Source organism: Pisolithus orientalis, assembly GCF_024613125.1.
Source record: "Pisolithus orientalis strain OTSU chromosome Unknown F5J12scaffold_9, whole genome shotgun sequence".
Taxonomy (NCBI): Eukaryota; Fungi; Basidiomycota; class Agaricomycetes; order Boletales; family Pisolithaceae; genus Pisolithus; species Pisolithus orientalis.
In genome coordinates this window covers 498,372-513,963 of record NW_026260790.1, presented here as the reverse complement: position 1 = coordinate 513,963, position 15,592 = coordinate 498,372, and the positions used below count along the sequence as shown (strand labels likewise).

The 15,592-nt window shown below is 48.5% G+C and overlaps 3 protein-coding genes across 3 annotated transcripts; 1 reads left to right on the top strand and 2 right to left on the bottom strand.

Moving 5' to 3' along the window:
* Positions 1 to 107: 107 nt before the first annotated feature.
* On the top strand, positions 108 to 2,452 carry F5J12DRAFT_920510 (WD40-repeat-containing domain protein; the record flags this gene model as incomplete). The annotated part of the gene is made up of 10 exons (XM_051749264.1): positions 108 to 184; positions 235 to 483; positions 543 to 765; positions 839 to 1,139; positions 1,197 to 1,404; positions 1,452 to 1,578; positions 1,627 to 1,899; positions 1,958 to 2,079; positions 2,129 to 2,250; positions 2,383 to 2,452. Exons 2-10 carry the CDS (start codon positions 277 to 279, stop codon positions 2,450 to 2,452), a joined length of 1,653 nt encoding a protein of 550 aa, XP_051601374.1. The 5' UTR covers positions 108 to 184; positions 235 to 276.
* A 1,359-nt stretch (positions 2,453 to 3,811) lies between these two features.
* On the bottom strand, positions 3,812 to 5,405 carry F5J12DRAFT_821666 (acetyl-CoA acetyl transferase). Its single transcript, XM_051745320.1, has 5 exons — positions 5,261 to 5,405; positions 4,921 to 5,209; positions 4,484 to 4,870; positions 4,107 to 4,433; positions 3,812 to 4,050 (listed from the first exon to the last, which is right to left on the bottom strand). The coding sequence occupies exons 1-5, from the start codon at positions 5,384 to 5,386 to the stop codon at positions 3,926 to 3,928; spliced, it is 1,254 nt and encodes a 417-aa protein (XP_051601373.1). The 5' UTR covers positions 5,387 to 5,405; the 3' UTR covers positions 3,812 to 3,925.
* Positions 5,406 to 5,762: 357 nt separating this feature from the next.
* F5J12DRAFT_821664 (uncharacterized protein) lies at positions 5,763 to 7,346 on the bottom strand. The gene is made up of 4 exons (XM_051745319.1): positions 7,107 to 7,346; positions 6,758 to 7,053; positions 6,597 to 6,698; positions 5,763 to 6,547 (listed from the first exon to the last, which is right to left on the bottom strand). Exons 1-4 carry the CDS (start codon positions 7,164 to 7,166, stop codon positions 6,022 to 6,024), a joined length of 984 nt encoding a protein of 327 aa, XP_051601372.1. The 5' UTR covers positions 7,167 to 7,346; the 3' UTR covers positions 5,763 to 6,021.
* Positions 7,347 to 15,592: the final 8,246 nt, after the last annotated feature.

The window sequence follows — 15,592 nt, the reverse complement described above, 5'->3', positions numbered from 1 at the left end:
GCACCATATTGGTTGGCGGCACAGCTTCTCATTGGATCAGATTATGCGTGATTAAGACGCCGGCAGGGCAGGGATGGCTAATTCTACAGTACCCGTAGCACAATCACGGACTTTCTCGGATGTGCAATTGGTGATTGTGGACATCCATCCATCCCCCTGAGTCAGGATATCACTGATCAACAAAGTCAGGGGCTATTTTTCCCAGATTGGTGTTTGTCTTATTCAAGCACACAGAACTTTTCGCCAGCTCTCTCTTGGGATAGAGTTGTATTGACTATGGCTGCCGTTCTCCCTCCGGTGAAGCGACAAAAAGTCTACCATGGTGTCCCCGAACCACCACAAGAACCCCCAAAGCCATCGCCCAACGTCATTGTCCAGTTTGTAAACGAGGATGACGGAGCTCCAATTGCGCCTGCAGTCAACCTACCGGCTAATGTAGCACGGGAGAGTTTGGAAGCATTAGTGAACCAACTTCGCACCAAGGTAAGTGTGTTATCTTGTAGAAACGTTCCGCAGCTACCTGTCACACATCCATCACACAGGATGACGACGAACATGTGCCGTACGCATTTCATGTGGCATTGCCTGCAGATGCTTCCAAAGGCGACGCACCCACGCGTATCGTCATCTCGAAATCTATAGAGGCCGACGTGCTTGGTCACCCTTCGCTTGCGTTTTCCGAGGAAGACATTCTTGTCGTAAGATGTGCCCCTCAATCTGTGTTTAAAGTGAGGCCCGCAACTCGGTGTTCCAGCACATTATCCGGTATGTCACAGGAGACCACAGTAATCACAGCTGAGATACATTCGATCATGACCGGGTTTATGCTGTCACACAGGACATTCATCGCCAATTCTGTGCGCTTCCTTTTCTCCCACCGGTGCTCTCCTCGCGACCGGATCTGGCGATACCCATGTCCGACTATGGGATCTCAATACCGAGATGCCTTTTCACACACTTGTCGGTCATACTGGATGGGTACTTTGTGTCGAGTGGGACCCGCTTGAGCGGAAACTCGCTAGCGGCGGCCATGACGGGCAGGTCAGGCTATGGGACCCCAGGACAGGAAAACCAATAGGTGAGGCCATGAAGGGTCATACAAAGTGGGTGACGTCGCTGGCATGGGAGCCTTTGCATTTGTGAGGGAAACAGTCTATTATTACGGATTTTTTGACTGTGACCATTCGCCTGTACAGGAATCCTTCTGCACCTCGGCTCGCATCCTCCTCCAAGGATGGAACAGTACGAGTGTGGTCTATCCTGACACGTAAATTGGAGTATGCGCTTGGAGGCCACACGGCCAGTGTTAATGTTGTAAAATGGGGTGGTGGAGGGAAGGGAGGGAAGGGCGTACTATACACAGCAAGTAGCGATCGGACGGTGAGAGTGTGGGACCCACACGGAGTAAGCCCTAGGATACCTGCACTTAAGTCACTGCTCACTTTATTCAGGGTAAGCAACTCATGGTCCTTAAGGACCATGCACATTGGGTTACTACACTCGCTCTGAACACCGACTTCGTGCTTCGAACTGGGCCCTTCGATCACACTGGCAAAAAGCCCGCATCCAACGAAGATGGTACATGTTGATCGTTTCAGTCTGACAGTTGGCTTATAACCTCCACAGCTCGGGACCTGGCGCTCAAAAGATACGAACGGCTTGTTAATCACACACCTGAGCTCTTGATATCAGGGTCTGATGACCACACCCTTTTCTTGTGGTCCCTCTTCTCGTCAGGTTCCACCTCTGCGGGTGGAGGTGGAAAACCAAAGCCTGTGACTCGGCTGACTGGACACCAACGCCAGGTATCCCATGTCGCGTTCTCGCCCGATGGGCGGTGGGCGGCAAGCGCTGGATGGGACAGTGCTATACGATTGTGGGATTGTTCAGGTAGCGAAGGTACGGTTTGGAGGCTGTCACTTGCTGACATATCACGATGTTTACTAATTATCCCCAGGCTCTGGGAATTTAGGCAAATTTGTTGCCACTCTCAGGGGCCATGTTGGTCCAGTGTATCGGCTTACATGGAGTGCCGATTCCCGCATGGTAGTAAGTGCTAGCAAGGACGCTACTGTCAAAGTAAGCCCTTTATGCACTGGTCGACAGTATCTGCTGATCTGATTACAAGATATGGGACCTTAAAACATACAAGTTGAAGGTCGATCTGCCTGGGCACCTCGATGAGGTGTATTGCGTCGACTTCGTTGCTGACAAAATTGTGAGCGGCGGCCGCGACAGGACTTTAAAAATGTGCGCATTTCATTTCCGATTTGTGTTCCCCCCACTGGATTCAATGTGTGTTAGATGGAAGAATTAGGTGAAGATGTTGGAGGTTGGGTCGTTTTCGATATTTGTTGACAGATCATTGGCTATGTCCACCAGACGTTTTGATGGAGTTGGTACTACGAAGGGAAATATGACGTACTGGTATTTGCTGGTGGTATTGGCCTGATACACTCTGGCCCCAATACGGGTTATATTGCTGATCCATTTCAACACACTTGCAGTGTGGCGGTTGTACAGTGACAGATACATGATTGCTGTTACTGATGGCACTAGTCACCCGGTTATTACCGTTGACCATACCATTAACATCTACCAACAAACCTCGTGGGCATTTCGTATGAACACGTTCTTGGTCAGTATCTGCGCCCTCCGGTTCCACCAATATCGGAAGGGGGAAAGATCATCTCGAGAATGCCGTATTCCCTGCACAACTAATTTTCTGCGGTGGGACAGGCTTTTCATAATCAGTGGGTCCATTACTTCTGACCATACCGTTTATTGTCCATTACAGCAATATGCTATAAACATCATTGCTTGCGGCGGGTCCCGCATTCGTTTCTCTAGGCGCTTGCGTCAGGTGAAGTTAATGGCTGACCAACAAACTGCGGTCGGCTGGGCTGAAGACATCGCCATACAGCACGCAGCGGAACGCGTTACACATGTTCGTGTGTCCACTTGGTTTAAATGTTGATTAGCGTCTGGAGTAAGGGGGTTTACGGGGAGGTCGGAGGAAACTTTTTTTTTTTTTTGAATACCCGCAGAGCCTATGCATAATACCTGGGACACTGATGCGTGCGAACCGTTGCTGTCTTGCCCAGGTCCCGACGATGGACGTTACCACATCGCACACCCAACTCTCCGTTTGCACAGCCTGACATCCCACCCCTGCAACTAAGCGCCACTGTGCAGCGCATTCCATGTTCCCGTGTATTTGAATACCGTTGGCCATCCTCCGACGCTAAGGGGTTGAGCTGCAACATAATTTACTCAGGAATCCGATATTCAATGATTATTGCTTGATTTCATTTACGGCTTCGGGGATCGCGACCCGGTCCTGCGTCGACGCTCTTCTTCTGGAAGGCTCACCTCTCTATACCTCTCAGGGAACCCCCCATCTGTGTAGGTATGCTTGTCATCGGTAGCATGTATCCAGCTCTTCCGTAGTGTTTTTCGGTCGGTTTCTGTATTCACCCTCTATCCTTCCGACTTGACCTCGGGGCTAGCGCTTCCCAGGTCAGCCGGTCATTCGGCCACGTTGGTGTGGGGGTATGACCCGGTGGCTGGACGTCGTACACTAGTGGACGACAGGTAAAATGATCGCTGGCAAATCTGTCCTTACTGATCCGGTTATATAAGAGAACCAGAAGCGTCCGGGGATTTTCAGAGTGCAATCATGATAGAAAGCGTTTACTCTGTCCCGAAGCGTACTATGGTCCAACCTTCCGGGGAAGGTCAGAAATTGGACCCAGGGTCTTTGAACGTAGTGGCCCGTTTGACAGAGAAACGTTGGTATGTAACACCAACTTCACTGTTGTATACCAGACTGGTACTTTACTTCAGTGGGTCCTGTAGTGTTGCGTCACCAAGACTCTGGATTACATTATCACACTATACTTCGAATTATTACAAGTGGAATACATCAATGCTCGCTGACGAAAACGGCCGCCATGCCCATCCCGGAGCCAATGCACATACTAGTAACAAACACTCTCTCATTCCTCTGTCTGGAGATGCTGAGACCCGTAGCGATTTGACGTGCCCCGGCTGCAAGATCGATAAGGTGGGTTTCAACATCCATGGCAAAAAGAAAATGTACGTACTGCATCCAAGTGGGTGTCCAAAGGCTATAGCTCCACCGTTGATGTTCACCTTGTCGAACGGGATGCCAATCTTCTCTACAGAGTAAATAGCTTGCGACGCAAAAGCCTCGTTGATCTCGTAGAAGTCGACGTCTTCCTTGGATAGACCGGTTTTCTCAAGAACCTTAGGAATTGCATATGCAGGGCCCACACCCATGATCCGAGGCGGAACACCAGTCGCAACAGCCGCGACGTACTTGCCAAGGATTGGAAGTCCAAGACGTCTGGCAACAGATCTACGTGCTAATACGACCGCTGCTGCGCCATCCGACACCTGCGAAGCATTACCTAAATAGGACATGAACAGAAGACAGGTAGGAGTCGTATCTTTGACCTACCAGCATGTGTTGAACCATCCTTCTTGAACGAAGGTTTCAATTTAGCAAGGCTCGCGGGAGTGACGCCGTCACGTATCCCGTCATCTGCGTCCACTACAATCTCTACTTCCTTCTCAGTCTTTGGGTCGGTGATTTTAACTTTGAGAGGGACGATCTCGTCCTTGAATTTTCCGGCTTTCTGAGCTGCTGCAGCCTTCTGGAAAGACTGAGCAGCGAACTCATCTTGCCTCTCCCGCGAGATGCCGAATTCTGTGGCGACATTCTCCGAGGTTATACCCATGGGAATGAGACAATCCTCGGCTTCCTTGTTGGTGAGAACAGCCTCTGACCAACCATCAGGTAGGGATCCACTACCCCATCCGAATGTCATGGATTCAACGCCAGCACCTGGAAAAGAATGAGCTGCTGCGATAGACAAATGTGTGCACGTCATTTACCAATTCCGATAGAAATTTGGCCGGCAATGATTTCGTTGGCAACCTGGTTTACAGCGGCGAGGCCGGAAGAGCATTGCCTGTTCACAGTGTTGAGTGGCGTAGTGTGGGGGATGCCGCAATGCAACGCGGCCATGCGGGCGGCACTAGCACCTCCACCGGGGGGAAGGACGTTACCGACGGCAATTTCCTCGATGAGAGCTGGATTCAGGCGAGCCCTGGTGTAGGCTGCTCTCAGCACACCAGACAAGATCTCCTCAGGACGCGTGTCCTTGAAGCCACCCTTCCTGCTCTGCAATGGAGTTAACTAGTGCATGCACATGGCTTCGAGTGTAGGACCCACCTTGGTGAGAGCGGAACGGACAGCAGCGACGATAACCACATCGTTGTCGTCCTTAACGAGAATTCTTGCCTTTGCACTTGACGAGGGCGACATCGTTGGTGAGCTGGTAACTGATGCTGGGGACATCCCACGGGCGGCTTTTCATAGCCGGTTAGGTGACGTATCATGTGTTTGTTCACCGGGAATTTGATTAGTCATACATTCCTCGTGGCACACGCGGGGTGGCCGCGAGATTTGGCTTTCCAAGCTTCACTGGCACCGGTGGACAAGCACATGAAAAGTCGCACAGAACAGCCGTTGCAAAGTCCCGGACCGTCAATCTGCTGCAAGTTCCTCTTTGGCACTACCACTGCTACCTGGCCCACCTAAGTAAAAGCAATGATCCTGAAGGATCCTCACGAGACACCGGCATCCTTAAGTGGGCATAGGCCATGTGAGATTCGCAGTTGTTACAACTGCGGAGCGGGCTCTGCAACAGAGAATGGTTCGTCAATCAAGTGTTCCGATTTATTTTGCACAGATGTGTATTTAGCATCACTTCGGGCATCGCGGGTGACAGTCATGGCAACCACGCCGGTCGCCAAGACCCACGGTCGAATGAGATGATTCACAATCTAGTGGGAATACAGTACACACCAAAACGATAGACTGTGGCAGTCAGCGCCACTTCATAATTACGACGCCATCGTCTACTGCCAATGAGAAGTGAACCCCCACTGAATGGATGCTATGCAGTCACGAGCAACTGAGAGAATTGCACCCTACACAGTGGGCGTGGGTGAGTTTCTATGACCGGCCCAAATGGCGTAGTTTTCATCTAGGAAGCCCTCTACTCGCGTGATCTCCCAATTCCCCAAGGTCAACCACAAGTTGAGAAATTCCCGAATGACGTCTTCTTGCCGCAGTTCAACCACAACGATTACCCAAGTTCGACCAGGAGTTGCGAGGGCCTCAATCGTGTCAACGAAGGGGCGGAGAAGGGAGGGATGGTAGATACAGTCTGCCGCTAAGATCAAATCCCAGGTATTGTCCTTGTTTAGCGTTGAACTTGGACCTGGAAGTGGGCAGTAGCGTATCCGGGAAGGACCTGAAGGCAGAGATGCGAGGGTCAACCAATCCAACTCTTCCACGATGAGATCTGTGCATTGCGATCCAACAGCCCCGTAGTTTGGACGGGAATTTAATGTTACGTTCTTCCGGATGAGCGGGAGTAATGCAGCAATGTCGGTTGCTGTATATGCTCGGAACAGGGGAGAAAGGGCAATCCCAAGCAACCCTGTCCCCGCACTGCTGCTAATGAGACATCGCTGCAATGGGTAAGCATTCTAGAACACACCCGAGTTCAAGGCAGTTGCATTCGGATAGCCTGCGGTAATCGAATATTGTACTTCCGGATGGGAAGAAATACTGATGAAGGACTGTTCTGCAAAATTCGACACTTCACCGGGTTTAAGTAATCTCGTACACGAGTGTATGACAAGTCAAAAGACAACTAACCTGGCCCTCCAGACGACGCTGCCAGTGTCGCCTCTTCTGCTACGCAGGGCAGTCTTGTCCTGAGCGATCTCAATCTCGATGTCAATTGATTTCTTCGAGCGCTTTTGTTTTGACTTTGGTGATTGTGAGATATTGCACAACTGTTGGTCCTTGGACATTTCGGTGGCGTCTTCGAACAATCCAAGATGAATGGTAAGGGTGTCTTTTCGAGAATCAACGTGACCAAGTCCGCGATAACCATCAGGACCAGTCAGCTTCGTGCATGCCCGATTGAGACTCGTATACAGGAGGAAAACCTAAGAAGAGTGACAGTCGAGCACCTGCAGTTGGGGAAATGCGGGCTCCCCACCTCCTCGTCCGCGTCAACGATCGGAGTAGCCCCAGGTGGAAGCGTAATGAAAGAGCTCATCGAGTAGTGGGTCAACTGAAGCCGGTGGCAGCCACCTCCGTACTAATACGTACGTAATCTCGGTCCCACTTTTGAGTCCTCGACTCGATTGGCTGCAGAATCTCTGGTTTTTAGCATGCAGCAACAACCGAGTGTAAGAACCCAATAGTATGGAAAGTATCATGCAACTGTACACGATGGTGACCCTATAATAATATTTCCTTCCGACAAGCCCAAGCCGAGAATAGTGTGCGGTTCCAAAAATGGAACATGTAACCCGCACGTGACGACGCGACTTGTGCAGTTTATGCATCAACAAATCCACTCGCATAATATAAGGTCGTAAAACTTACTGCAATGTCCTAAAATTCAGTACAACTGATACATAGTGCTGTCTCCGTTATATACAACTATGTATTGCACTATAACAAGCGGCCAAATACAATGTGGATAAGGGTCGCAACCCATCCATTGGCACATGATATTTTATAGCCATGTATCTCGGTGCCATTCGATGCATTTTAGTATGTTGAATTGTATTCCTCGCCATACTTTATTACACGTTCCACTGGATTTCATATGAATGCAATGACTTCTATTGCATGGTATACATTACATGATGATGCAGTCCACTGAGAGCAAGTTAGAAGCCGACAACGCTAGTACAACATTCAATGCATCCCGAAATGAGCAGCCACGCACCAGTTACAGGAATAAACGATGACAAGGTATAAGAGGGAAGCATTCGAACAATAAAGTAGGGGAAATGAAGGCAGTGTTGGGACTACTTGTGCTTGACACGCTTACGTGGTGGCTCAGCCTTGTTCTTCGAGCGCTGACCAGCACTGCCACCTTGAGATTTCTTCGTGGTCGTAGTGGGCTCTAGAGTGGGGTCCTTTCGTATGGTCTCAGTAGCTTCAGGATCCGTCAGTGGGCTCCCAACGGTCTCGCATTCATTACTTGGGTCATGGTGAAAATTTCTGTGACCGGGCCTAGGCCCTGGAGGTGATCTGGGATGGAAGCTGGTGTGATGGTCAGGTGGATCGAAGTCGTTATGTTGTGGCACTGAATGGGCATCATCTCCCAAGCTTGGTTGGATCTGCAGATCATGGTAAGCCAATGGATTGATCCGAAGCAGAATGTTGCAAGTACTGCTACCTTGGCGCTGCTGTTCTTGGGTGGCAGAGTACCTTCATCATGGCGAGATACATGAACCATGGGTATGGGAGACATGGTAACCTGAGGCCCGTTGCGACTGTCAATTGAGTGCTGCACACGTTCTTCGGTACAACGAGATTGGCGACCCGCAACCGGGGAGTCAAGGAAAGAGTCCATGTCGTCATCCTCTGATGAGTCATCCGAGTTTGCTGCTGAGATTGGTCGCCTTCGCTTGGAAGTTTGGCTGAGGCCAGGCACCTGCCTTCAAATGCGAGTAAACCTAGTTGACCGTGATAACACTCTGATGAAGTACATACTTATTCCACCAGTGAAGCGTCTCTTGGGTCCATGGATGATCTGGTTGATCTTCCAAGACCTTGACAATCTTGAGAAAGAGTTCATAAAGGTCAACACCTCCAATTGCAGATGTCCGCTGCTCGGCGGAGCTGAGCGCGAAGTAGTACTGAGAAACAAGAGTTAGCAGACAGAGAGAATAAGAGCCGTAACTCCATAAGGTGACCTGTATCGCAGCGTACGCAATTGTGCGAGGTGTCGGGTCAGGCAGGCCGTGTGCTACACCTTGCGGGGTTTTCGTGCCTCTGCGAGTTGGGTCCAGTGCAGATGATGGACTTGTGAAAATGTGACGAAAGGTCTACCAGTAAAGACTTCAGCCAAGCTCGCACACAATTTTCAAGTTCACATGAATACGTACCCGTACTAAACCTTGGCTTCGGAGAAACCCTTTCTTCTTGTTGTTTGGGTCAAACATTTTCACGTCGTAGAGGCAAGCTGGAAACTTGCGATGTGTGATTTTTCATGTCCGATCGTGAACCTGGTTCATGAATAGTCTGATCATATGCACTGCATGAGCAGAAGGAAACGAAGTTAAGGTAGACATACTGAGGGTTTCTATCAAACTCTTCCAGGTGTACAATCGGGCAGAGGTTCCGTGCAGTAAGAGGATGGTTCCATCCACGGGTTGACTTGGGGTCACCCTTCCGGATTGGTGGCTTCACAGACTGAGTCATGGGGTCCTCAAGCATATATGTCAGCACGTCCCACTTGAGGCTTCCTGTGTCATTTGTTCGCGACCGAGCAGCAGCAGCGACAAGCTGGATGAAAATTAGTGAGTTTGAGACATGTCAAGTGCATATATGCACCTACCTCATCGATGAAAGTAGAAAGTGAGTCGCGCTCATGTTCAAAGCCTGAAACAAGCTCACTTCCATTATCAATATGCGAGATGAAATTCTGATAAAGTGCGATATGATAGTCTTTCTCATTCTGACTGCCAAATGCAAACAATGTCAGTGCAGTGCGTCACAAGCAGGGCATTAGTCATACGTGTATGCAGTGGAATCCTCATCTGGCTCCTCAAGTGGATCTGGAAACTCATTCTGGATCCCATCCCAGAGCACTCGTTCAAAATCCACGAAGGGGTCCATACTCATAGGGAAGAAAAACGCAGCAGATGCAAATGGTGACATTGCATCTCTGAAAGTCATCAGCTGGGGAGTCCTATGCTCATATAAACACAATGAATGTACCTCTATTGCCTTGGGTTAGACAGACTATCAAGCAACTTTTGAAAGGAATTGTTGAACATGACGCCTCCAGGCATGATGGTGATAGGGGAATATGAAATGAGCCGCACTACATGGTGAAGCTGCATTTCAAGCGGAGACTAAATTCACACCCCCGCCTTTACTCCTAGCGCCCACTGCCCCGATTCCACCATTGATTGTATTACATTGCAACAAGTTGCAGTAGATTGTATCTGCATGGTCCATGCTCACGCAGCGTGTGTTCCTTGTATTCTTTGCTATAATGGCTGCTTTTGCATGTGTAGGATGTAATCGTTCATTCAAGAACAGGACTGCCCTTTGTAATCACAAACGAGCCTGTAAATTCAAGATATCGCAGGCAGCAAAGTCTATCCTTTCAAGGCGGAAGGAGGGATGTACTGCCCATCAAGCAAACCAGGCACTGCAGAAGGAACAGGCTAAACACATGGAGCTGGCAAATGAAACGATTAGTGATGATGTAGTAACCATAGTAAGGCACCTCTCAATACTTAATTCGAAACACAGTATTATCTTACATATGTATGGTGTCAGGATGTGGCAGATGTCGTGCCTGCCGAACCCTTGTCACCCGAGTACCGGGTTTCTGGGTTGCCCAACCGTCGGCGTTGCTTACCAAAGAGGTTTCGTGATGATCTACCCCCGATTCAAAGCACTGCTGCCATAGCAGTCGCAGCAGCCAAATCCCCCAGGCCTGTTGAAGAAGATCATGACATTGTGCTTGACATGGAGACTGAGAATGGGTCCCCTCAAACACCTTTGGAGAGCCATATCACCACTGAACCAGACCATTATGGAGTTTACCGCACATACTTCGGACCGAATCTGCCTACTTATGACCCTGATGGCATTGCCGACATCAATCACCTTTCAGATGCACCAACTTTCCCACTCCCTCAAGACCAGCAACACCGAGTTGCATCATGGTGGTCTGGATTTGGCTCATCATTGCGCTCTGTCCAAACTGACTATTTTGCACCATTCCTCAATGCAACTGTATTCTGGCTGATAAGTTGGTTTTATAATGGGACTAATGTGAAGTCACTTGCAGATCTTGATCGCCTTGTGCATGATGTAATCCTTGCCCCGGATTTTGACAGAGCTGATCTAGAGGGTTTCTGAGCTGTAAAAGAAGTAGAAAGGATTGATGAACACCAGGGTGACCCCAATGATCTTGAATCTGCTTTCTTGGCAGCGGCTGGATGGAAAGAAACTACTGTACAAATACGACTACCAGCAGATGGCATTTTACATGCATCTGAAGACGAGGCACCCCTATTCAACATACCAGGCCTCTTTTATTGCAAGCCACTCGAGGTTCTCCAGTCAGCACTTTGTGAGATGTCAGCAGAACAATTCCATTTGTCCCCATTTCACACATATGCCACTGATATCGACTCCTGTGAACTACCAACACAGCGCATCTACTCAGAGATCTACAACTCGGATGCAATGGTCAAGGAACACCACAGAGTCCAGGAGCAATCACGTGCAACTGGGTGTACTCTGGAAACTGTAGTTGCAGCAATTATGTTCTGGTCGGATTCAACACACCTTGTGAACTTTGGCACTGCATCTCTTTGGCCAATCTACATGTATCTTGGAAATCAGTCAAAATATATACAAGGCAGGACAACATCATTTGCCACACACCACCTTGCTTACATTCCAAAGGTTTGTCCTCACTATTTTTCCTACTGGTTCATTTATTGTTATTATTATTATTATTATTATTAACATTACTTGTATAGTTGCCTGACACTCTCCAAGATTTTTATTACCAAGTGTTTAACAAGGCTGCAACTTTGGAGATTCTCACCCTATGCCAACATGAGATAATGCAAGCAATATGGTTACTGCTTCTGGACGATGATTTCATGCATGCCTATCAGTTTGGGCTGGTAGTCGAGTTTGCTGATGGGATTCTGAGGTGTGTTTTTCCATGCATCTTCACATACTCAGCTGACTACCCTGAAAAGTAAGTTCGTGCTGTGCTTTGCCAATATGTATCTCATCTCACCAACAGGGTACTTCTTGCATGCCTCAAGTTTCTGGGAGGATGCCCATGTCCTTGTTGCCTCATCAAGAAAGATGAAATTTCAATGCTTGGGACAAAGGCTGATCAAAATCTTCGCTCTAAAAGGGCACATGTTGACAACAACAGATTTTGGTTTGTGGTGAAGAAAGTGTGGGAGTGGCTCTTTGTAAAGGATTTGAACATAGCAAGTGCAGCAGTAAAGCACTTGCTAATGCTGGAGTCACTTGTTCCAACAGTAGTAAGTTTTCAAGCCTGCCCAAACTATGTGATAACTTGTAATTGCCTTTGAATACTTTAGAATGCCTTCTCAACTTGATTCTCACAATTTGGGGTCAATTTTTTCTCCATGTTTGTGCCAGATCTACTACATGAGTTTGAACTTGGAGTATGGAAGGCTACCTTTACACACCTTCTCCATGTGTTGTATGCCCATGGTGAAAATGCTATCCAAGATTTAAACAAACGGTAAGCAAGCACTACAAATAATGGTATGTTTGTTGTCAAGCATTCATGTTACAGGTACTGCCAGATACCCCTGTTTGGGCAAGGAACAATTTGAAAGTTCAGCAACAATGTCTCTGGCATGAAGCATTTGGCTGCACGAGACTTTGAAGACCTACTTCAGGTGTGTTTGTGGTCAATCTCTTTCCACTGAATGATCTCATGTCTGAGTGTGAGTCATAGTGTGCAATTCCTGTGTTTGAGAATCTTCTACCCCATCCTTTCAATGCCATTGTTCTCGACTTACTCTTTGAGCTCGCTACTTGGCATGGACTAGCTAAGCTGTGCATGCACACAAACTCTACTCTAGATTACCTTGACACTTCTACAACACGCCTCGGCCAGATCCTCTGTCAGTTTTTGCATGAGACAAAGAAAGCTTACCAAACCCAGGATCTTCCAGCTGAAGAAGCTGCTCGTGGGCACCACAAAGCAGCCATGCTACTCAAATCAGCAGCAAAAGATGCATCTGGCAGTAGGAACCTGACAGAACCCAAGCCATGTAACTCAGACTCAGCAGGGGGAAGTGGTGTCAACAGCAAGGGAAAGCAGAAAGCTGAGGGGCCAAAGCTGTGGTATCTGAACCTCTCCACATACAAACTCCATGCACTTGGTGACTATGTCAACACCATTTGTCAATTTGGACCCACAGACAACTATACAATGCAGTTGGTAAGTTTCCAGCAAGCTACAAGCAATATCCAGTTGTGTTAAGTTCTCTTGCTGTAGGGTGAGCTCGAGCACCGATGGTGTGGGTCGAAGTGTGGTTCAGTGGTGAAAACCAACCAAAACCAACACAAAAGACAATGAAAGCGAGTGGTGGTGTGCCTATGCAGTACCTAGATGGTAGAACCTGTTCTTTGGGAGGGTTTTTGCGAGCTACAACACTCAAAGATGAGTGCTGAGGGTTGGGGGTGCTCCTGATGAAGAGGGAGCAAGAATGTGATAGAAAGCGATAGGGTAGACTGCTATCAGCCTACAGAAGGATGGATAGTGACTTAATTCAATGTCCTAAGCTGTACTGAGCTCAGGGAGGGCTTGGAGTGAAGTATATGGATGATAGATGATAATAAGCGAAGTAGATGATAGCTAGACCCTTAATAAAGTCTCAACTACTGAAGCTGATGAATGATTTACTGAGAGATGATAAATTGCGGGCAAGAGGGGCTCTCTGATGTCTTCTTTTTGCTACCTAAGTACAGTGACTTATATACAGTACAGGGGCGTTGCCTATGGAAAACAAGGTGTAAACACTTGGTAAGCGATTGGTAACTGATGAGTAAGGAATGTAAGCGATGGGTAATCATCTTGGAAAGCATTGGTAAGCATTGGTAAGGATAAGTAAGCCAAAAAGTGAAGAATCAGTAAGCAAAGTCAAAAGATTGGTAAGTATTTGCAATAGGTGAGTCAAAGACAGTCAGAATGTCACAGTATGAGTCAAGCAATGTCAGGAACTGGGAAAGTGCACTGGAATTGCATTAGGGGGAGGCTGTGCATGTCACATCTTGAAGAGATTGCTTCTAGGCCAAAGTGGGATGACAGAGAGGCAGTGCTGATCTGATGCCAATATAGTACATCCAAAAGCGGACAGGGTGAGTCAGATGTCAACAGGGGTCAAGCTTTGGGGGTCTGTGGGGTGACAGGAGCATAGGGGATCACAACTTTCCCCCCCAAACCATCCTCTCAGTGAAGCAAATAAAAACTTCATGAACGAGGCTCTGTTGGAAGAGAGGATGAAGGGGGAGCGTCTTCTGCTGTATCTTGCAACAAGGAGGCAAGATGTGCATCATACTCGTCATGGATGTGATCAGGGAGAGTGGAGAACAGTAGATTATACTGTAGCTGTCACAATTTTGGAAGAATGATGGATGAGACTGGTATGAAGACGTCACAGGGGGCAGGGAGGAAGGATCCATATGCTTCTTGGACTGGAGAGACTGAAACGACCACATAAGACCTTTCCAAGCGAATGACAGACCTGAGGTGACCAAAGAATGTCCTCCTGGAGGTCATACTGACAAAAAGAACATGCTGTCCAAGCTGGATGGGCTGAGAGGGGGCAGACAAGGGTGGGATGTACCAGGACACTTCAGGACAGAAGCTGGTAGGAACTCCTGGTAGATATATGTAGCCATGGTCCCTAGCAAAGGGGACAAGTGAAATGACTGATGTGGAGGCAGCCATATCAGAAGAACTAGCGAAACGAGCACCTTTTGGAGGGAGCACTGTAGAAACGTGTGGAGTGCGCAAATCCTTTCCAATCTTGGAAGGTAGGATCGTGTGGCCAAGCGCTACAAGCAAGTGTGGGAATGGTTTCGGTGTCTGCAGAATTGGTGGAGATATGTTGAAAACCAGAATGCCGTACACGGGCGCTGTTATGCCCGAGCGCAGTGACTTCTTCAAATGGAATAGGCACGGAGCGCACGAGGGGGAGTCTACAGGCCGAACTTGTCATAACCCCTATGGCTGAGTTATTGCGAAGATCCGACAGAGGTCTTGTCTACTGGTGAGTCCCTAAGGTTGTTCGCGTGGAGAGAAGACGAGGATCAAAGCAAAGTAATTAGCTCAGTTGCAAGCTATCAAAAAACTGAGGATACACGGTAAAGTACTGTGGGCTTAAATACCCCTAAGTATGAGTACCATACCAGTCACGACAGGCGCGTCGCGACGCGAATCCGCAGCAGTCAACGAACTAATCTTTGAAATAAATAAGAGTCATCCGGTGTCAGTGATGGGGGTAGGGAAGGAAACGATGGCTATACCGGCTGCGCAATCAATGCGCAGCAAGGAGCCAGACACCGGAGCTATAGTACAGCAACGAGGCAATATAAACGAGTCAGAACGAGTCAGCGGATCAACAACAGAACATATCATCAATCAGGAGAGCGGTGAACGTCACGGATCACGAGTGATGAGTCTCGACAGGCGTTGGAAATACCTGGACAGCAGGTGATCCGATCTCCCCGTTGTTCAACATGCGCACTCCTAACACGACGACGGTTATTAACGATGCGACGAGGCATGTGACGCACGTGACCATCAAGAGTCGAAAAAGGTAAGACCCCTGATGGAAGCGTAACATCACCCCCCCTCTAAGGTCCTCAGACCCTTGAGGACGGGTCGGAAGTCGGGTTAACTGGGGCGAACGGATAAGGGTCGGCGAGTAG